Genomic DNA, 22722 nt, shown 5'->3' on the forward strand with positions numbered 1-22722 from the left:
ATGTGTCCTACATTTTTCTATTTCTTTGCTAAATTCCCTCGTTTGAGAAGTAATTCATGTATAATAGTTGGGCTACAGCACAGTGAGACCACTTAGAAGCTCTTGTTTTACACAGATTTTCTAATTATACATGCTTCTGGCTTGTATAATGATTATTCAGATTTAAATGATCAAAATAGTAATGGTTTCAAGACCGAACAATTTGTAGCAAGATTGCAGACATTCAGCAGCCCTTGTGTTTGGAACAAGGATTGTTCATAGGTGCACAGGCTGTAGCTGCTTCTCACAGGGTCAGCTCTTCAGTAGTTGCTGTGGCTTGTTAGAGACTGCGTTGTTGATCTTGGTAATCATGGTATTTTTCTTTTCCTCTCTAATGGCCCCCTGATGATTTTATTTACGCACGTTAGGGAGGGTGATCAGCTGCTTCAGAACCTGTACGGGGCCTTCATTAAGGACCTGTAATAATGCTGCCACAAATATCCACTGTGCAAAGCTGGCTAAGGGCGACAGGAAGAGAAGGAAGCAGGAAAAGGCACAGAAAGCATTGTGATTCTTGCCCTTGAAGAGTTTCCCATCTAACCAAGGAGGTATAACTTACATGTTTAATTAGTACTCACAGGATTTATGGGCTTAAATGGATGGCAGACTGCATGGTTAAAGTTGAAAATAATTGAGCAAGGTTAGGAAAAGGACAAATCAAGGGCAGCCATTTCATTTGATTGAAGCTAATTACCACTTATATATAAATATGAGACTAATAGCACTATCCAGTCTTAGAATTTACAGTAAATGTCCATACTTACTTTATTTGATCTTTGCAGTAGCCAGAAACATAAAGTAACAGTCATTGAAGTGCTTCCTGATTGCATGTAGGCAATGTATGTAATGTAAATTAAATCGTAGATTTTAAACTATACTGGGGAACGTCAGTGTGGAATTAGAGGAGTGATAGTCTGTCTCCAGCACTGTGCTGGCTGATGGAAGGGCATAAATGTGTTAGGAGACCTTAAAGAAGGTGGTGGATGTTCGCTTGGTGGAAACATCCTAGAGAGACACTACACTCCTGTAATTCTAAGGATCTGTCTGTACCCCTCATACTTGACTCACCAACCAAGCCTGTTTTCTCTACTGTCAGTGTTATGTTTCTTTCACAAGTTAGCAAAATACCTAACACATACTTTTATCTCTCCTTTCCTTTTTCTCACCTGAAGAACTGTAGTTTTGGCAGGGACACAAAAACAAACCAACAGAACACAGGTGCTAAAATTTGGAGAATATGAAAAATATGTTAAGAATTTTTTTCATTAGAGCCTGTTAATGTGTTTTCATAAGGTTATTTCTACTAATTAATTTGTAAATAATTTATAAATATATTAACTGTTTATTCCATGGTATTATAATTGAAATGTCAGTTGTTAAAGAGACACTTAACAAACCATGTTCTCTTACATGACAGGCAGTTCTTGTCCTCAAGTTTTTTCCTAAGATCTTCCTGTAATTTCCCAAAATCTAGAATATGAAACCCTTGGGGAGTAGAAGCTGAATTTAGAATAGTACCTAATGAAAAAGCTGAAAGATTCTGTAAATAATACCTTTCAGTGGAATGACCTTACCAGTTGTGATCAGAATTCAGACCAAGTCATGAGAAAAATCCAAGATTAAATCACTTACTGTTTTATCACCTAAAAGAAATGTGGCCCAAAAAGATAGGAAATATATGAAAAGGTACTTCAAGTTTGAAGTTCTTGTATAGTTGTATGGGAAGACATTTATACATCTTGAGATTCAAATAAATACCAATGTTGTAACCACCTGAGGAAGGGTTATAGATTTCTTTAAGTAGGCAAAAAATTTAGGTACTATATTCATTAACAATAAATTTGAATCTAAAGGTCAGAGCTCTACATATGATCGTTCATGTTGTCCCACCCAAGGTGAAGGCACCATTCATATCAAATGGGTCTTTGGTTATTTTGAAAGCTTTTTCGTATTTTTATTTTATTGTAGTTGTTGACTACAAACATGGATGATTTGTATATACTTTTTGACAACTTTCTGGCAGATGACTGTCAAGTGTCTTGTTCGGAGGTTGAGACATTGTTAGGTTTGGGGCAGGCTACTGAGGGACCCGTCTCCTTTAAGTTATGGAGTCATTGATATAGCAGCTATAAAAACTAGATTCAGCCTGGCGGCTGTGGTTGCAGGCAAGAATTCATCCTTGCCCCACCAAGGCCTCTGATATTGAAGAAGACTTAGAAGCTGAGCAGTAACCCTAAAGGTTTCATGGGGAAGTTTTTCCAAAATTGTCAGTGATGATATAATGGTTTTATTAGACAAATACCTTCTACATCCTGGAAGATTTTGAATTAAGTTTAAAAAGAATGCACAAGTAAGCAATCTCTCCATATTTGGTAGTATATGTAGCTTTCATAGTTAAGAGAATTTGACTTCTTAGAGTAGGACTGCCTTATAATTATAATTTTTAAACGCATTTCATTATAGAAAGTTTCAAACATCATAAAAGTAGAATGGTCTTAAAGTAACCCTATGTACCTGTCACCTTCAACAATTAACCACATACACCATTCTTGTTACACCTGTTCCCTACCATCCTCCCCACCAGTTGCTTTTAATGGAGCACTTTAAAGCAAATCCCAGATAGCTTATTTCGCCTTTAAGTTCTTAGGTATGAATCTCTAACAGATAAGAATATATACATATCTATATGTGTGTGTATATATATGTACATATGTATACACATGTATATACATATATATATATATAATCATGACTTCATTAACACAGTAATTTCTTAGTAACTTTTAATCCCTAATCCATATTCAGATTTCCTTGATTTTACTTAATAGTTAGTTTGTTCAAATTGAGATCTAAAAAGGGTTTGCACATTTCATCTGATTATGTCAGTTAAATGTCTTTTATTCTCATAGTTCCCTCTTTACCTCCCTTCTCTCTTCCTATGCCATTGATTCGTTAAAAGAACTGGAGATATGCCCTGTAGAATGTACTACACGTTAGATTTGGCTAAGTTTTGCTTTTTCATAGTGTCATTTTATTTCTTCCCCTATTCCTTGGTTTTCCTGTAAACTAGAGGCTCAACTATATTTAGGATCAGTGGAATTCCAATTATTGAAAATCGAGATATAATTCACATACTATAAAATTCACCCTTTTAAAGTTTACAGTTCAGAGGATTTTTTGGAATATTCATAGAGTTGTGCAAATGTCTGTTTAAGGTTATGTATTGATTGGTTGATGAAAATGTTGTGCGACCACAGGCTCACAACCTAATCCTCTATTTCCCCTATAGAAGGCAGTGTGGTTCATTCTTCTCTAATTCAGTCTTCACAGGACTCTAGAACAGAACTAGTGTGAATAGCGAGAATCAGCCGTACCTAGGACTGGAATCGCTGGGTCATAGGGTGAATCAGGCCTTGGCAGTGCGAGGCCCGGCTGCACTATTTGCCAGAACAGCCGCACCTTTCCCTTCCTTGGAGTTTTGGTTTAACTTGGGCTTGGACCAGTTGGCTTGGAGCAATACTGGGCAAGTTGTTTACTTATAAGAAGTGCCGTTCCAAGAATACCAGAAGGAATTACAGATCATTTTTAGACAGATCTGATTACTCTGAAGTCAAGTTGCAAGTCAAGGGAGGAGGAGGTATTGTCCCTAATTGGAGGGTTCAGATAGTGTGTTACAGCTGTGTGTCCACTGCTGTTCCATCTGGAGGGAAGTCGCCTGCTGGTCTGTTCACTTACACTTGGCCAAGGGCAAGGTTTTTTATTTCATACTCCTCCCACATACAGTGACCTGGGGATCCAGGATTGTTGCCCTCAGTTGTCTGCAAGTTATGAGGTCAACAAATTGTTCACATTTCACACCTTGTCTTTAGAGTCACAGATTTTTCTTCTTTTCCCTCTATTTCTTTCACTCTAGTTTCATCACTAAGCTTTCTCTTCATCTTCTAGCCCCTCACCCCTGCCGTAGTCTTCTTGTCTTCACTGAAAACCTAGTCCAAAACTAGTCCCATACATACACTGATGAATCTTTCTGGTTTGAACCTGTTAGTAGTTTCTTTAAATCTTTGTTTCTTGGGCTGAGGAGATGATGGTGCTACCAAGATTTATTGCCAAGAGTAGTGGTGGAGGAAAGTTTACAGAAAATGAACAGATGAAAATATCAAGCTATAGCCCTGCCCCCAGTAAGTATAACATACAAGACAATACCAAAACTGGAATCAAAAGAGAGATTTGTATATTTTTTTTGTTGTGTTTTTAAAAGCCAGAACAACTCAGATTTGTTTGTTTTAGGTAGCATATACTCTTGGAGACAAATGGGGCAGTCCAAATGCTTCAGCTTACCCAGGGCCTGTGACCATTAAAGACTGATTCTGAAGTAAATGCTAGATATATACATGTGAGCAATTCATTAAATAACAACGCATTAGTGATGCATCATTTGAAGTAAAACCATGATGTACTTATAACAATTTGGATTCTGTGCAGGCTGAGTTAACACTTTTAATGGTTACAGCCAATTGGATATAGTGGCTAAAAATAAAAAGCACTGCCCCGGAGCCAGGGTTGGATGGAAGCCTGGCTCAGGTACTAATTAGCTGTCGGACCTTGGGCCTGTTATTCAGTCTCTGCCTTAGCTTCCTCCTCTGTGACAATGGGCGTAATGATAGTAACTTTCGCCTTGGGTTGCTGTGAGTATTAAATGAGCCGATGTATGTAAAATACCTAAAAGAGAATCTAGCACATAGAGTTATATGTGTTTGTGATTATTAATCATAGCTACTTTTCACTGCATATTAGGTAGATTTTAGTCATATTATTAGATTAAATAGATTTAGGGATTCCTGGGGAAACTAACTGCCATATGTAACCTTTTTTCTATAGAAATGTAATCCAGGTTACAATGAATTTACAGATGAAGCCTTGGGACATACAAGCTTATAATTAGAATTGGTTATTAGAGTCCAAATTATTTAGTATATGCTAGAGTAAAGCCATTAATAACAGTTGTACCTGGAAGAGATTAGGTCCTATGCGCATAAAAGCTTATGTGTACGTGATCAAAATCATTGACTCCATTCATGAGTGAATAAGTCTGAATACTTGAATGTGAAACAAATGTTTGCAGTCTTATTATTTAGGAGTGCCAAGAAAAGACTATTTGGGCTCCAGTAGGTGATAATCATAACGGTAACTTTGGGTAGAATTCTGCCCTTTTTTTGGTAGTCTGGATGTAATTATTTCTTCCCCAAAACTGCTGCAAGAAAACATAATCAGCCAATCAGATGCATAGCTGATTTCATGACCTCAGAAGCACATGTAGAAGTTTACCTGCTTATGTCTGTTGCTTTTGTAGGTCTTGAATATTTAAGCATTCACACAGTAGGCCCATGATAAGTGCCTGATAAATGTCTGTTGCATGGATGAGTAACAGTACACAGGATTAACCAGAGCAAGATGCATGGGAGAAGTGCGTACATACAGAATGCCCAAGAAGACCAATTAGTAGATCACTTAACTGCCGTCGGGGTCAAAATTAGGATGTTGACAGGTGAATGGGGGAGGGGCATAGATGCAGTAAACACTGCAGAAGGAAAAAAAGTAATAAAACCTGGTAACCAAGTAGCTATGGAGAAATAGTGATAAAAATACCATTTAAAATCATATTCACTAGCAGCCTCTCTTGTTGAAGAATCCATGTTCATCATATCGTCTTCTGACTTCTAGAATCATTATTGTCTTCTCTAAAATAAATTAGCCTTCACCTGGGTACTTAGTTTTCACCTGACAAACATAACTAAGAAAAGGTCAATATGCATATGGATATGTGCATGTACGTGTGTGTGCATTGTTATTACAGATTTACTCTTCGCATTCTTGAATTGCTTTTGAAAAAAAACTGGGGAAATAATTTTATTATATTCCTTAAGAAAGCATTTATGCCATAGTCATACTTTCTAAAACTCTGAAGGTAGAGTAAGGACAGTACCTTAGGGATTGGTAATTGTTCAAACATTAATGTCATGACTATTCTGAAAATAAAAGAAAATCTAATATAAGTTATAAATGAAAGTGATGGAAACACTGTCATTAGTTCTTGTAATGAGAGGTCCAGAAACTCATTAAATATCTTTACCAGACTTTTATATCTGTTTTATGGTATTAATTATTTGGAGTTATTGTTGATACAAGTTAGCAATTTCTGAAATTCCTCATGTATTCCTGCAGTTGTATTTAATCAACATGATCGTAGGCTATTTCACTGGTTCAAAAAACTAGAACATGGTCAGCATGTGGTCCCAGTCAGAGGGTTGTTAAGCTTAACTGACCTGCCAGATTTATTTGGATTTGTAACTATCTTCTGGTTTCTTTATAACTTGAGACGATTTGTCTTTAACGCAAAGCCTAAGTCAAAATTTACAAGAAGTATACTGTGTTTTTATTTTAATTTGATGCTGGGGTCCTTTAGTTCTTCAGTTGTTTCCTGGTAACAGTGCATTCTGGCCTTTTCACGTCCATGCCTTTAGATAATTGTCTGATCTGCTCGTAACACTCTTTCCTGTTTATAAATATTCCTTTTTTTGCTGTTCATCGTTTACTTTTCCCCAGGAGCTCATCTGTTTTTCTCCTCTTGTAAAATTTTTCCTTTTAGTTTCAATTTGTACTTCACTGTGGTTCTCTATTTCCCATCTTTGAAGCCATCTGCTGCCATTTGTTGTGCTTTCTGTATTGTACTAAATGTTTTCATGCTGCTGGATTTATATTCTGTAACAACTTTTTATGAACATTCAGGGTTTTTTAAATGAATAGTGTGATGCATTCACCTCCAATGACTAGTACTCAGTGGTTATGTTAATTAACATTCTTAGCTTAGATAGAGTGTCCTGCATAGATGCAGAATTTTACGCTGTGTTTTACTGGTAATTGTATTTAATAATATATACTAATGTTGATGCATTTATCATGTTTGCCTTTCTTCCCTGCTTGTGCAGATCTCTGCTGCTGAATAAGTTACCATGCTAATCCTAAGTAAGCTGATAAATTATTTATTAGGATTTTAAAATTTAATAAACAATAATTAACAAAACACCATTGTATTCAAGTAAGAGTTCATGATATCCCAGGGACATTAATTTGTAAGTGAGAAACCTCCATTTTAAGAGCACATGAGGTCATGCCTATCTGGGGCACCACTAAGTGACAGCAACACTAGGCACAGGTTGATGCGAGTTTTCTGTGTGCTGAATAGGGCTGCAAAGTGCAGGCAGCCCAGACAATCGTCTTCTTCACAGTCAGACAGAATGTCTTCTGCTTACATCGGACAGCTGGCTCTCACTTGGAATCATGAGTTGACTGACAAACGTATTGTCAAGACTAGGATGAGATTTTAAATGGCTTTTTCTTTTTTCCCTCTTCAGGGCAACTTTTTCATTATCACTCTGGTCTGTTTCAGGCTTGTATCCCATGATAGTTGTGTGTGGAAAATAGTCTGTCCTCACCCAGCTGTGTATAACAAAAAATATTACAGGACGTTTTGTTTTTTTGTGGGGTTTTTTTGTAATTGTTGGTAACTTCACTTCCTCGTTGTACTTAAAGTATCCTGTTATGCGTATACTATTGAAATATTTTAGAAATGTTGGCTGTAGTCTGGAATATTCTGGTACCTTATTCATTCATCTTCCAGTATATTAAATACCTACTATTTTTTCAGGCATAGTTAACTATATGAGGTTAACTACATGAATTAATTTAAAATGCATTTTTTCCTCTTTAATCTAAAAGCAGGATTTAATTGGGAAACAAAAACACAGCCAAAGGCACCTTATCTCCAAAATTGTTCTGTAACCACACATGTAAGAGACTGTGCTTGTTGATATAAGTTAGCAACTTCTGAAAGAAAAGTCCTGTTAAGGAGTTTTAAGATTGATGTTTCTACCATCAAGGGGCATGATTTCATTGGAGAGTTAAGACACATAAATTGTCTCTTGCTTCAGTAAATGATATGGTATATGTATGACAGCTTTATAATTTATTGCCTACATCGAGATACTTCTGAGAGTAAAAGGGAGACAACAAATGTGAATCAGGATTGCCCCAGGCAAATAAATGTGGACAGGCAGAGCAGAGCCGCCCATACAGGCCCCCGGTTGGATGGAAACTGAGGGGGACGAGCATTGTGGACCGAGTGGCCCCGTAGGCTTCAGCGGAGGCCTTAGCACTTCCGTGAGAGGAATGAGGAGGTCTTCCGTGTGATTCCTGCCAGGGTAGGATTTATGATGAGTGTATCAGTTGGGCCAAAGGAGCGATTTGAGTAGGGAGATACTAGTGGTTGGACTGGACTGAGAAATTGGGGTTGTGAACTATGTGATCTTCAGAAATTCTTACCTCGGTGTCCCAGTTGACCATCAGCAACAGGGAGCGAGCAGGACCTGTCAGGGGTCTGCGACCATTAGCTGTGCACCTCGTGGGAAGGACTGTTAGCTCCCTGTAGCACTGACAAAGTTCCGGATGTGGAAATGTTCGGCAGTGTGCAGGATGGAGGGGAGTGAGAGAGAATCTGAAAGAGTTTAGTAACTGAGGAAGGGGAGATGAGGAAAGGGGCAGAGTAAATGATGGCTGAGCTTTCAGGCCAGAGTGACTGGGAAACCAGGAGAACTGAAAAGAAATAATAAGTCAGGAGGTTTATCTGTTATTTAGGAAGAAATAAGTTCAAATTTAAACATGCCACCTTCGAGGCGAGAGCAGGCTATCCAGTTAGAAATGGTCAGCTGGCAGCTGGAGAAATGAAAGTGCTGCACCATGGAGGACGAGTTGGGACTGTCCCACTTGGGTGGCACTGGGGCCTTGGGCGTGGATAGGACCCCTCAAGGATAGAGTGTTGGGGAGCAAAGACTGATGAGCGAACCTTTGGAAGCCTGTATTTGGAGTGCAAGAGGGAAGAAAACAGCCAAAACAGAGGATCAAAGAAGCAGGAACAGATTCCCCAGAGCGTTTTACCCAACACTAGACCTGTGGTGCGGCAACAGGGAATATGGGAAAGAAATTGGTTCTGTGGTTAAATACTACAAACGAGTAAAATTAAATGAATTTGTTCACTGCAAGAATTCTCTGGGTTTTTAATACGTTAACATACATGGCAAGTCTCCAGGAGTGGAATATATGAAGTAATGTTGTGCGGACTTATCTGATCGCTGAACCCTCTTCTCCCCCAGAATACTTCAAGGAGGCCAGTCAATGTTCCAGAAAACACATTTGGGGACTTTTAGAAACCCAACGAGGAATGATTTTCAAGAAGGAAGGAATTAAACTCTGTCAATCATTGCAGAGAGACTAAGGAAGATGAGAAATGAGAAGAAGCTGTTTGATTTTTTTCTTTAATTAAGTGGTCGTAAGTGACCTTTAAGAGTACAGTTCAGTAGTGTGGCTTCAAAGGGCACTGGTGTATAGGGTATTAAAGATAAGAGGTAGTGATGAGGAAAGGAACACAGTGGGTTATTCAAATATAAAGCGTGATTGATAGCAACAAATTGGTCATTACTGATTGTTTATGTATCCTATGTATATTTTTTATTATACATGATAAAACCATTATATTTCTAAATAACATGCCCTTTTTTAATGCTAATCATATGTATTGGAGCTGGGAGGGACTTTAACAATCACCTGGGACAGTCAGTCCCTCAAAGAACATCAGTTTCCTTCTCATAGGGCAATGGCACACATTAATATTATTTTCTAACCATAGCATCAAGTCTAAACCATTTTTTCATGTTTTTAAAAAAGTACATGGGAAAGATAAGTCTTCTCAATTGTGTGTTTTAAGGTGTCCATCTTATATGAATTTTACTCTGATATTAAATTGGGTATAGCCTGCCCCTTCATACAACAGTGATACAAATATTTAATTCACAGTTATGCTGTAAAGAGGAAAGTCACTTTGGCATTCTCTAACAATATGGGTAACTAGATTATTTAATTACAGCTATTTCAACAATTTTTATGATAAAATATTATACCATAGGACTAATGGCTGATTTTCCATTTCTTGCATGTCAGATTGCACATCAACTTACTTTGCCCAACAAATTTGAAAATCAGTAAACAAACTTGAATTTCAGTCACCTACTTGGGTGAGCCCCACTGCCTCCTGAAGGGACCGAATGCTTTAGAGCAGACCCAGCATACTGTAGAGCAGCGGTTCTCAACCTGTGGGTTGCGACCCCTTTGGGGGTTGAACGACCCTTTCACAGGGGTCGCCTAAGACCATCGGAAAACAAAAAGATATTTACATTACGATTCATAACAGTAGCAAAATTACAGTTATAGAGTAGCAACGAAAATAATTTTATGGTTGGGGTCACCACAACATAACTGTATTAAGGGGTCGCGGCATTAGGAAGGTTGAGAACCGCTGCGTAGAGTTAGTGATCATCTTTATACTTTCTACAGCACCTGGCCTAGCACCTTGTTTAGCCAATATTTGTGTGATCCATCTTTGGAAGTATCAGCTGACAGTGGACCGACCAACCCTGGACACTCTGGTACAGGCCCCTGTCTACCTGAGGAGTCACAAATTCATTTTGGCACACAGAAGATTCTGAGAAGTTTTGCAGTAAAGAAACTTTGAAGTTTTTTTGTAAAAATTTTTTGGGTTTTTAGGTTGTAGTAAAATATACATGATTTACCCTCTTAACCATTTGTAAGTGTACATACAGTTTGGTGGTATTAATGTTGTGCCGCCATCACCACCGTCCACCAGGACTGCATCTGGCAGCACTGACACTGCTCATTCAACAATAACCCCCACTGCCCCTCCCCCGGATCCTGGCAGTAGCTGTGTTTGAATTTTTTAACCTGGCATTTCTGAGCTTATTTTACAGTAAAGAACTATTTTTCTCTTATCATTTTCTTATATTCCCTAGAAATTCCATCACTCAGAGAAAGGCAGGATTACTTTTTAGTTAGTATGTAGCAGATTGAGTATTTTTCTCAAAAGTTGCATGAATCTTACAAGAAAAGCAAACCCTTTTGAAGTGGCTATTTGAATAAGACATGAATTCAATATTTAGAAAGATCTAGGGGGAGTTTGAGAGGGTGTTTTGGGGAGACACTGAGGTATGTTGACCTAGGAGAGAGAAAGCCTGGGTTCCTATCTGCTTTGCCACTAAGTAGCCCCTCAGGGCCTTTTCTCTGTTCCTTATCTGCCTGTGAACTGGATGAATTCTGAGACTGCTTGCAATCTTAAAAGTTGAATGATTGAGGACTGTTGTAAAAGACATGAAATTTAAAGGAGTACTGAGAATTTGATAATAGCACAGAAGTAGGAATGAGAGAATCTGAGAATTGACACCCTCAGCCAAAAGGCAAACACTGAGCTCAGAGGGAATGTGGCAGAGCCTCAAATAACTTCAAAGCCAAGACAAATACAAGCACAGACATCTAAAAGATTTATCCTCTGTCCTACCTGGATTTACTGGAGTAGCTAGGTGATTAGAGAGAAGAGAAAGTACTCTAAGGTAGGTGCCAAAATCATGATAGGTGCTAGAACTACTCAAATGAGATAATATGTGTAAGGGAAACGTCTGGTACATAGTTGATAAACAATAAATATAAGTTTCCTTCCCCATGATTTCAAGCTCTTAGCCAAAAACATCACATTATCATATTTCCACTAATTGGAGAGAGAATTGTCATCTTCTTGAAATACATGAAAATGTATTATGAATATAGAAAAGGCTACTCTCTCCTTCCCCAGTGTCCTCTGCCTTTTTACTCTTGCCAGTTCCCTTTCTCCTATCTATGATTTAATGTCGTCATGCTTGGTTGGCAGAAACAATTGTACTGAACTGTTGTTCTTAATTAAGTGAGTCATAAGATGTAAAAATCCTCCTCTGAACAAAGGTTTCCCTAGATACAAGTCATAGTCCCCTGGAGAGCGCTTTGGTTTCATTCAAATTTGCTATTTCGCTGCTAGCATGTATAGGAAATTAGATTGCTGCTGTTGCATACTGAGTTCGGTTAAAGGTAGTTTGTATCCTATGTGCAAGTTTTAAAGGGATATCCTATAGTCAGGTGTCAGTGTGATACAGAACCATAATTTTATTTCAGAACCAATGTGTTTTCTAAATTCACAAGATTTGGAAGTTGAAAAAATTATAATTTTAAGAATAATTTGGAAGGATTTTCAAGGAAATATATTGTTCAGTCTTCTCATGGAATTTTAATTTTATCCAAGTTTTCCAAGCCTATTTTAAAGTCAATGTATATTAAAAGTACTTAAAGAAAGAGCATCATTATATATTGGGTTGTCGGAAAAGTCATGATGTATTTTTTCTATGTTTCTCGTTGCAAAAATGCATCATGACTTTTCTGACAACCCAATAGTTATTATTATGTGATTTACTAAACTGATGATGGTTCTGATGGTGATAGATAATTTGTAATAATAGCTAATTAGGCACTTACTATGTGTCAGGTACTAAATGCTGTGTCAGTTTAGAGCTACATTATTTCTGAATTGTACTTAGAAAAACCCAATGTTTTCTTTGTTTCTTCATTGATCAGAAAAAAAAAAATCAATCTACATAGAGCGCAAGTAGGCTGATTGACTGTTACGGTTCATTCAGTGTTATAGACCAGCAGCTTCATGTTCACGTTCAGTGCCAAAAATAATTTAATAAATAAAAAAATTAGTTGACAGTTCATATAGTTTAAAGCATTAAATGTTGCTTTGGAATATAGTTCTTCACCTATTTTTTAAAATGAGTTAAACGTTCTAGAAATTCACATTTCAAGTAAAATGAGATATTGTAAAAGTTCTACTTGGGAACTTAAGCCAGAGACTTCTCTGACCTCCTATTGACCTATCCTTGATGGTAGGTAAGTGTTTCTACAGTTAAAAGTAAGGATTCCCACTGAGTTTTTACCTACAAAGATTTAATGTTTCATATACACAGGGTGCCAAAAAAACTGTATACAAGTGGACACTTTGGTCAACGTTGCTCAAGCAATAGTTCGCCATAATCAGAAGTGTCTGGATGCTACGCTGATGGTAACCATTTTGAGCACCTCTTGTAATTACAGAAGTCAAATGTGACTTGTATTCATCTTTCGTTATCAGTATATATTGACTATTACAATTTCAATACAATTTTTCTTTCCTAAAATGTGTATTCATTTTTTGGCACTCTCTGTATATTAGAATCAACATCATACTAAGTGCTAAAAATAATGAAGAAAAAGATTCCATAGTTTCAATCCATTTAGCGAATCTCAATGTACCTTAGTTTATGACTCCATACTACAAGCAAATTCATAGACAATAATTCAGGTGTATTTTCTTAGACATTAAAATCTGTTTTCATGGATGCCTTATATAACGCTTCACAGATAAGACTGCTGCTGTCTTCCAGTAGAGAATAGGAATGCTTTTTTGGCTTCTCTATTTTGAAATTCTTTTCCTACAATTAAAAAAAAAATAGTTTCAGTATCTTATCCAGGATGATTAGGCTCAGGAGGATTTATTTATGCCATCCCCTCTTAAACATACATTATAAGCTAGAGTGTGTGTGGATTGGCAGGGAGAGGGTGGGGGTGGGGCACCAAGCATTCCAAGCCGAAGGAAGGAGCTGTGCAAAGGCTGGGAGGAACTGAAAGAGGATACCTGGGCTTGGAGCATAGTGAGGCCAAGAGTGGTCAAGATGATGATGGAGAGTGATGATGGATACCATGGTAGGGAATTTTCTGGGGCCACTGGTTCACTCCAGGAGAGTGTTGAATACCAGGAGTTGTGTGATTAGCACACCTGGGTTCAAATCTCAGTTTACCCACCTACTAAAGTCTCTACTCTCATTCCCACAGCTCTAACATGGGGGTAGTGATACCTGCCTCAGAGCTGGGCTAGGTGGAGTGGTAACCAAGTGCAGTACCTAAAGGAGAGTAAGCCACACCTCGGTGATGGGCGGGCTGCTAGCATGTACTTCTTTTTTCACTACCACACAGATTGCTCTGTGACCTCAGACCCACAGGCTCCCCTTTCTGTTATTTTTAAGATTCATTCAGCAAATATTTATTGAGCACTTAAAAATTTTATATCCTAGCTACCCCTCTGCACTATAATTATGACCATGTCTCTCATAGCTTCAAGATTATGAAATTCTCAAGGGATTTCCTATTAAACCCTTAAACCCTTTGTAATCCAGGCATCAAGTACAGTGTCTGCTTCGGAAAATGTTTGAATAAATGAACGACTAAAAGAAAGTTTACGAAAGGTGATTACCATATTTTAGCACTGCAGTTGTTTGAATGACTTGTTTTAAATCAGTCTTATGTGGGAAAAAGAACACATACTTCATCTCCCTCATTCCATTTTTCTTTAACATTTAACAAACGTTCACAATATGCCAGTTACATATCCATAACTCTAGAAAAAAAGAAAATATGCCTATCTATTTTCAAATGCACATGTTGCCTCAAAATAAGTCACTCATAGATTATATCTTTTTCTCTAGATTAAGTGGCTACTTTAATACAATATTTTAAAAAGCACTACTCATCTTCAAATGCAAACAAGGCAACTAAGTAAAGACAGACATATAATGCCATAAAATTTTTAGCAAGTTGAGTTTTGCTTTAAAAAAAATGTTTATTTTGAGATAATTATAGATTCACCTGCTATTATAAGAAAGAGTACAGAGAAATTTCATATACTCTTCACCTAGTTTTCTCTAATGGGGAAATCCTACATAACTGCAGGACAGCATCACAACAGGAAACTGACGCTGGTAAAACCCACAGACTCTATTCAGGTTCCTCTTACTTACATGCAGTTACGTGTGTGTGTGTTCTGTTCTCTGCAGTGTTATACCATATGTGCAGATTCAGGAAGCCACTTACCAGAGTAAGATGCACAGCACTTCCAGCACAAGGATCCCTTGTGCTCCCTTCTGTAGACATCACCCGTCCCTCTTCCTAAAACCTGGCCTCCACTAATCTGTTCTCCATCTCATAATGTCATCATTTTAAGAATATTATATAAATGGAATCATATAGTATGTAACCTTTTGGGGTTGCCATTTTTTTTACTCAGTATAATCCCCTTGAGATAAACTGAGAGTTTTGAAAAGCGATTTGCGAAGAAAATCGAGCATCTTTCCCACTGTCCTCTTGCTTGCCCTTTAGCAAAAAAAGCCAGGAATGAGCACCACTGAAGCAAAGGTGCGCCCCTGGAAGGTGAAGTAGAGACCCCAAGACTCATTTTCTTCTTCAGAGACTCAGAGGAGAAATTGAGGTATTCTTTTGTGATCAGCATGCTGCTCTCTTGGTAGAAAACAGTCATATTTCTTTAAAAGGACATGGTCCATCTCCATAATTGTCTGTTCTATGGCCAAAGACTGTGCCAGTGAATTCCATCTTTCATTCTACCTCTTCTCTTTTTTTTCTATTCTGACCCAAATGAAGACAAATTGTTGTTGAATTAAGTTCTAGATGAGATTTCTCCAAATCGATGTAATCTAACAAATAGAAATGGGTATTTGAGAACTTTTTTTAAACTTGAAATTACATGCATGGAGAAGTTCTTGTTTCCATTGGCCTTACAAGAAGCAATCATGGTGTTTCTACGTCAGAAACAGTTTTATTTTGATTTGTTTTGCCTCAAAAGTAATTATAAAATATGTAATTCATTTGGGTGATCTAATCACATCCCTTGGGAATTTTTTTGCATAATATGAGCTCCAGCTCATATCAAGTCATCCAGAGTCCTGATTAATTGTTTTGTTTTTAGACAAGTATGCACATGGAGTGTATCACATTTTAAGGTGTTAATAAGAGTCTTGTTTTTAACTCGTTGATATGTTGAGAATCCCACTACCTTGCAAGCAGAGGTTCTTTTAAGGTATTTTATAGATTGACTTAGCCTGGCTTCGAATAAGTCAAAAGGCCTTTCATTAATAAATACTTAAATAATTGGTACATAATCTTTTAGGGGAAACTAGCTTACATTTGTAGGAATTACCACACATTTACTGAGAAGGGCTGAAATTGATGTTATTTATCTGAATAAACCTGAAAAGATTCTTACTATAACATAGGAGCAATTAACTACTGACCAACCTGTGTATCCAGATGTTCATCTGGGTGATTGCTTTCAAGATTTCTTCTAAAGGAAATTATGGGAATTTAGTGTTTTCCTCCATTGGTATTACAGTCCTAAAATACTGACAAGAAAGAAATTCTGAGGTGTTCTAAATTAAATTACACCAGGCTGGAAGGTGGAAGGAAGAGGCAGAAGGGTTTAGTGGGTTAGCAACTATCTGCGGAACCAACAAAGCCTGCTTACATTCCTGAATGGGTGTTGGAACTTTGAATTAACCTCCAGGTGGCTGTTTACAGTTATCTAGAGAGAATAGCCAACTACCAGGCAACCACCGCAGCCTGCTTACACATCACCCTTTGGGACTGCTGCCCACAGCCAATCCAAAGGAGCAAACTGTTATGGACTCTGCACCTATCCCAGAGCTGGCCCCGCCTCACCTCCCGCCCCCTTTATCCATAGCCAATGTCAATTCTTTCTAAACAACTACCTCTTTCTTCCCAAACTGTTTGCATAAAAGAGCCCTATCAATCCCAGGGACATGTTTGTCACTCCATCCAGCCCTGCAGCTGGTGTCTTAGACTGCATGCCCCAGGACCCATCCTTTCTGGTTAGCTTGTGGTTCCATAAGTCCTTTCTTTCAGAAAAGCTTTCAGCATGAAAGTTTTTTGTTTAACAACACACTTGCTTGACTGCTTACTGAGGCAGATTCATGCTCTAGTCTAGGAGCGAAGTGGTCACATAGGTATAAGCACAGGAACAAGTCCAGACTCACTGCTAATCTTCCATGTCAATAACCAGTCTTTATCTTCATTTAAAAACCAGGCTTAGTAGACATGTTAATATGGTAGCTCACTTCATTTTACTTTTCAAAATGCCCTACTAAGTGATAGCACTTATAAACGGTGGCATGTTGCTGACAGTAAAGATGGAGCCTGACAAATCACACAGTGAGGTGTTTGCATGTTGGAACTATCCTCATCTCCACATCACTACCCCAAATTTACTGTTATCCAGCCCTCTTCTACATAATGCTTGAGAAAAAGCCCAGAATACTAAGGCCTAGATTGGAATCTTAGTGCTGACCTTTCCAGCCGACATTTCCGTTTGCATCTTTAACTAGAAAAGCTGAAATATTCGTCAACAAATATTGGTGAACACCTATGTCCCAGGCACTGGAAGTGTTTCCCACACTGTGTTACTTTAATTCTATGGGTTTATTACTGTTATTTTATTTTATTTTTTTATTTTTATTTTTATCTTTTTTTAAGATTTTTTTTTTAATTGGGGAATTGGGGGATGGGAACAGTACTGGGGAATTGGGGGAAGGGGAACAGACAAGTTGCTGTCCTTTTGGTCTTCAGTCTAGTTGTGGAGGACGTTGCTTCACTGGCCCAAGTTGGCACCATCATTGCACTCTTCCCAGGCGAGGCAGATCAGTCGCCGGCTTCTGGACGGCTGCTCACTGCAGCTGCTGGCCGCTCACGCTGGCTGCTGGCTACAAATGGTAGCCCATGGCAACCCACGGCAGCAGGGGCTGCAGCCTATGCCGTCGCCGGCGACTCCCGGCAGCCCAGCTCCAAGTTGAGCTGTTGTTCAGCATCTTAGCTGTGGAGGGCAGTGTCACTGGCCCTCATATGTGGGATCCGAACCGGGGCCCTCTGGCATCCCAAGCCAGTTCTTAACCATCGCGCCACTCAGCCGGCCCTATTACTGTTATTTTAAATTGGGGACATAAGCTTATTTCCTGAAATAGTCTTTATCTGTTATTGTCAGTTTGGGGTAGTTTTAACTATAAGATTTGATAAATTTTTTTTTTTTTTTTTAGTTGAGGAGCAGTGTGTTTTTCCAGGACCCATCAGCTCTGAGTCAAGTAGTTGTTTCAATCTAGTTGTGGAGGGCGCATCTCAGTGGCCCATGTGGGGATCGAAATGGCAACCTTGGTGTTATGTGCACTGCGCTCTAACCAACTTAGCTAACCCGCTGCTCCCAAGATTTGATAAATTCTTAGATTTATGTATTTGTCATATTTTCCCCTTCTCTACCCAGAGGGGTGATTAGATTCCCTCTAAGTAGATTTTAAAATCTTATCCTGCTTTTTGTTCTCATTTTGTAGCCCAAAGCCACTTTCATACTCTGCCATGAGTTACAAACTTAAATGTTTTTTAGGGCCAGGAAGGTGCAAGTGTATGAAGCAGGCCACTGTGATTACGCAGGGATTGATTGGCAGGGTATGTGTCAGACTAAAATGGTCATGCCCACCTATAAACATTTTTTAAAAATATTTTTTAACCTGTGTCAAGCACATCTAGAGCCCCCAGATGTCCAACATTCTGAGCATCGAGATGAACATAAATTCATTAGACCATTTATTTTGAAATGCGAAAGTGAAATGTCAGTTTATTGGTGATAGTGATATGTTACCAGTTTTAAAAAAGGAAATACTGAGAACTTTGCAGGATGGACCCAGTTAGTGTTATGCACTTATGGGATGGAGTGCATTTGTTGTTTACTGTTTAATATATTGTGGACACCTTTCCATGCCACATCATGTAGACCTGTATGTCATGTCATTTAACAGCTGTGCCATTTTGCATTGTAAGGATGTATATGCTCATTTATTTTTTTATCTCCACATTGATGAATGTTAGGGAAAATCTAAAATATGGTTTGATGTCTCCCACCATTACAGTTTCTAAGGATTAGATTGGTTTTTTGTTGTTGTTATTTTTAAATATTATAATTTGAATAAAAGCCCAGTAGAAATTAATTTTAAACTTAGACAACTCCAAGAAATAGTAGGTTCATATCATTTACATAACTCTTACAAAGGTTGAATTAAGTTATATTTCTTTCTGGTTAAACAAACATCTATGGCTAAACTGTTATGAGGGTCATAATTTCTTGGGCATTAATGACTAAAGGGCCCTTCTACAGTAGCTTGAAGCCATTAGAAGATTCCATATAAGTTCAGAGCATAATATATATGTATCAGTATTCTCACATATGGGACAGCCATGAATGGTGCTGTACACAAGGTTCACATTGTATTGTACAGATGTTGGGTTCCGTACTTTAAGAATCATCCATTACTTGTTGGTTATAGGAAATAAATAAGGTGGTGCTTTCTTACAGTTTAATCATTCTGGCAAACCCCTACTTGAATTTAGTTCAAATAGAACCTGGATCGTATCACTTCTTTACATCAGTGTGATTTCATCAAATCACTTCCTGTATTAAGCTCTTTGGTCTAATTTCATTCTAGTTAGAAAAGGCAGCAAGACATTCTTACTAGACATATTGAAAGAGCTTTTCTCCTGGAATATAGATTTCTATTTTTTTTAACTTTGAAAAACTTTTTATTGAGATATAATGTAGATTCTAATATGGAATCCAGTTCTACTCCATCTAGTGTGGAATCTGGTCACATCCCATTGAATGCAGAATTGTTCGTGTGTAGCATTTTTCTAGAGGAGATATTTTATAACTTTCAGCACATTTTCAAAATGGTGAGATATTGGGAGTGGCATTGGCCATGGTGGTGGTAGGTAGTCAGTCCGTGACCTGGTATGTTGATGGTGCTACAGCTCGCACCATTTATTTATTGTAGACTTTGCTGTCTTAAAAGATTTTCTGGTGTTTTTTTTATAAGCAATATATATATATTGGTAACTGAAGATGAGAGTTTGGGTAACCTGGGACCTGGCACAGTTCAAACTGGCACAATGACATTCTCTGTTCTTTATATATAAAGAAGCGAGACGAGTCCCAGGGCTCGGCTCTGGACTGGACCCAACTTTTAGGAAGGTCATATTTGCTCTCTTAACAGAAGCCCAGAAGTATAGAAAACCATGTTTGTATTTCTGTAATTTACAGGGAAGTGAATGGATATCATGGTTTTAAAAAGATAATATCAAGTTAATTATGGATAAAGATAAAAATTAAAAAGTGAACATTTTGGAAAATGTGTTAAGAATGGCATATAAGAAAATATATTTATAGACTTGGACATGTAATTCCAGTGGATCCCAAGAATTTCTATTCTGTTATTCACCTTAGGTTTTTCACTGACAGTGAATGAATCTATGTTCTTGGTCACACGTAACTCCTCCTCCCTCTCCCAAGAAAAGACATGATCTTTGGGATTAAAGTAACTACTATTTATTGACTCCTCTATTAACCATAAAAAAGTTCTTTAAAATTATAATTCCTGGTTAATTTGTTTAGGTTTGAATAAGTTTTATAGGATAAAAACATTGTATATAATCTATTGTTTTCTCTTTTTTTCTAAGAACCAGATTATGAGCTAAATTTTTTTTTTCTGTTTCATGATTTGCAGGGTCACCACTTTTATTAGTTTTTCAATGGAAAATATGTATTTTACAGTAATGTGATAACCTGTAGAAGTCCAATTCTGGACATTACTGGGATAATTACATTTAAAAGAATAATAATTTTGGTTTTCGTTTGTTCATTTGTTGAGGGAAATATATCTATATATTAAACACTAGAAATAAAATATCAAATTCTTTAAATCATTCTTTAAAAAAATCTTTGCAGAATTTAAGTAAATAAAAATGAGAAAATGGCATTAGTAATAATTTAAAATGTGAAATGAAAACCTGAGTCGTTTATTACTTTAAAAATGTCAAGATTTATGTTAAAAGAATCATTGTCTTCTTTCAGATAAATTTGCGCCTCATCTTGGTAAGCGGGAAAACAAAAGAGTTCCTGTTTTCTCCCAATGATTCTGCTTCTGACATCGCAAAGCATGTGTATGACAACTGGCCAATGGGTGAGTGGTGTTTCCCTCTTGAGAATGAATAATGTTAATTCTTTATGCCCTACCTTGTTTCACAAACATTTTGAAAAAGTTATAAATACAGATATAAGATATAAAAGAAAACAAACAATTGAGGGTAGAAGGCTCCAAGTTAAAGGGAATCACTGCATCCTTCCATCGATTTTGCTCTTCAGCTACCTCACTGCAAAATGGTAAAGGAGCCACAGTACAGAGTCCCTGTTTTTGATTTAGAGCTGCTTAATGTAAATGAAAAAAATTTTTAAAGAAAAACAAAATGTAGCTCTCACACACACACACACACACACACACACACACACACACACACACACACACTCATATCAGTAAACCTATTCATAAGACACAAAGTAAAAGGAAAGAAAAACTACCATTAACAAATTATAATACGTTCTCTTTGGTCTATTCTATACATAGCTTATTTTAAATTGAGTTTGACACAAAGTTAATTTCTAATTCTTGTTACTTTATGTGTTCTCTAAACTACTACAAAATCAAGAAGGTATAAAATCCATTTATGCTTTTCATTTTTAAGGCAGTATCCATGACACCAAAATTGTGGTGTGTGTGTGTTATTCCTTTTCTCCAGTTTTTTTGTATGTAATAAGACTGTCTTGCCATCCTAACGTGAGTCTTTAGCTCATGTTCTTCCTTTGAACTTTCCCCACATCATCTTGTCCTTTTTTATAGCATGCACCAAAGTGATAGGCCTTTCAGCTGATTTCACTTAATTGTACTCGTCAAAGCAATTTGGACTTGTAAAGGACAAGACTTGTTTCAACAAAGGACAGTGTATACAAAATGAATAAATTAGATCAGTGTCTCTCAACCTCAAATAATATATGGGACGCTTTTAGAGGAAGAAAATCCTTGTAGGTTCCCTAGTGCTGACTAAATTATTTTATCATAATGTTTATTTTTAAAAATAGAAACATAAAACCCAGTTTAAACTTGTATTAACTCTTCTACAATCGTAAAACTAAAACAGATCTACAAGGAAAATCCAAACATAATTCTAAAGCCAGTAATGTGCAGACAACAACATCAGCGTGCCAGATGGTGTCTTGCTACAGCTGGCTCCCAGTTTGCCTGTGACTCGGTGCTGTGGAGCTGGCATGCCCGTGCCCCTACTTGCTGTGTGAGGGCCCCGCTTTATGCACATTCACCACAAAACCCACATTCACACAGCGTTCCCAAGTGCCATGCAGCCTTTGCTCAGCAAGAATGGATCTTGGACGTTAGGTCAACCTCTGTGCTTTCCTTGTTAGCCTCTTGACAATTCAAGAAGTCCTGCTGGGCGCCAGTACAGTCATAAAGTTAAAAGTATGCCTGGGCACTAAAACCCCAAGGCTGCACTGGGTTTTAAAGTGATTATTTGAATTAGCTAGATAATCTCCTCTAAATCTTCATTAAAATGAAAACACAATTTGGAAATTCTTGAAGAGGACTTGCAACCCTAAGAATATGTCTTTGTGAATTGATAGGCCCGAGTTTAAGAAACACTGATGTAGACAGATACTTTCACGTCACTAGATCTCTCTTCCCATTCATAACCGAGGTACAGCGCTAGGCCTGAATCAGGATGGCCTGAAGCTGAAGGTTAGCAGTGAGAAGGAATTTCAGAAAAGCCCAAGTGGGCTAACCTGGGGCTCTAGAATTTCTTCTTAGCCAGGCAGGATAGGCAAATGTGAGTATGAAAAGCATTTTTAAATTACCTGCCTAATAGTGATGTTTTACTAAGTATGATATAACAGATTGTTTTTGTGATTTTGGAGGG

The 22722-nt window shown here is 37.6% G+C and overlaps 1 protein-coding gene across 1 annotated transcript in view; it reads left to right on the forward strand.

Moving 5' to 3' along the window:
* UBL3 (ubiquitin like 3) overlaps positions 1 to 22722 on the forward strand; it is a 63561-nt gene that overhangs the window by 32284 nt on the left and 8555 nt on the right. Inside the window, exon 2 of the mRNA XM_019666353.1 lies at positions 20813 to 20921. Within this exon, the coding sequence (XP_019521898.1) occupies positions 20813 to 20921 (109 nt within the window). The remainder of the gene's footprint in view (positions 1 to 20812; positions 20922 to 22722) is intronic.

Source organism: Hipposideros armiger, unplaced genomic scaffold (genome assembly GCF_001890085.2).
Source record: "Hipposideros armiger isolate ML-2016 unplaced genomic scaffold, ASM189008v1 scaffold_467, whole genome shotgun sequence".
NCBI classification, from domain to species: Eukaryota; Metazoa; Chordata; class Mammalia; order Chiroptera; family Hipposideridae; genus Hipposideros; species Hipposideros armiger.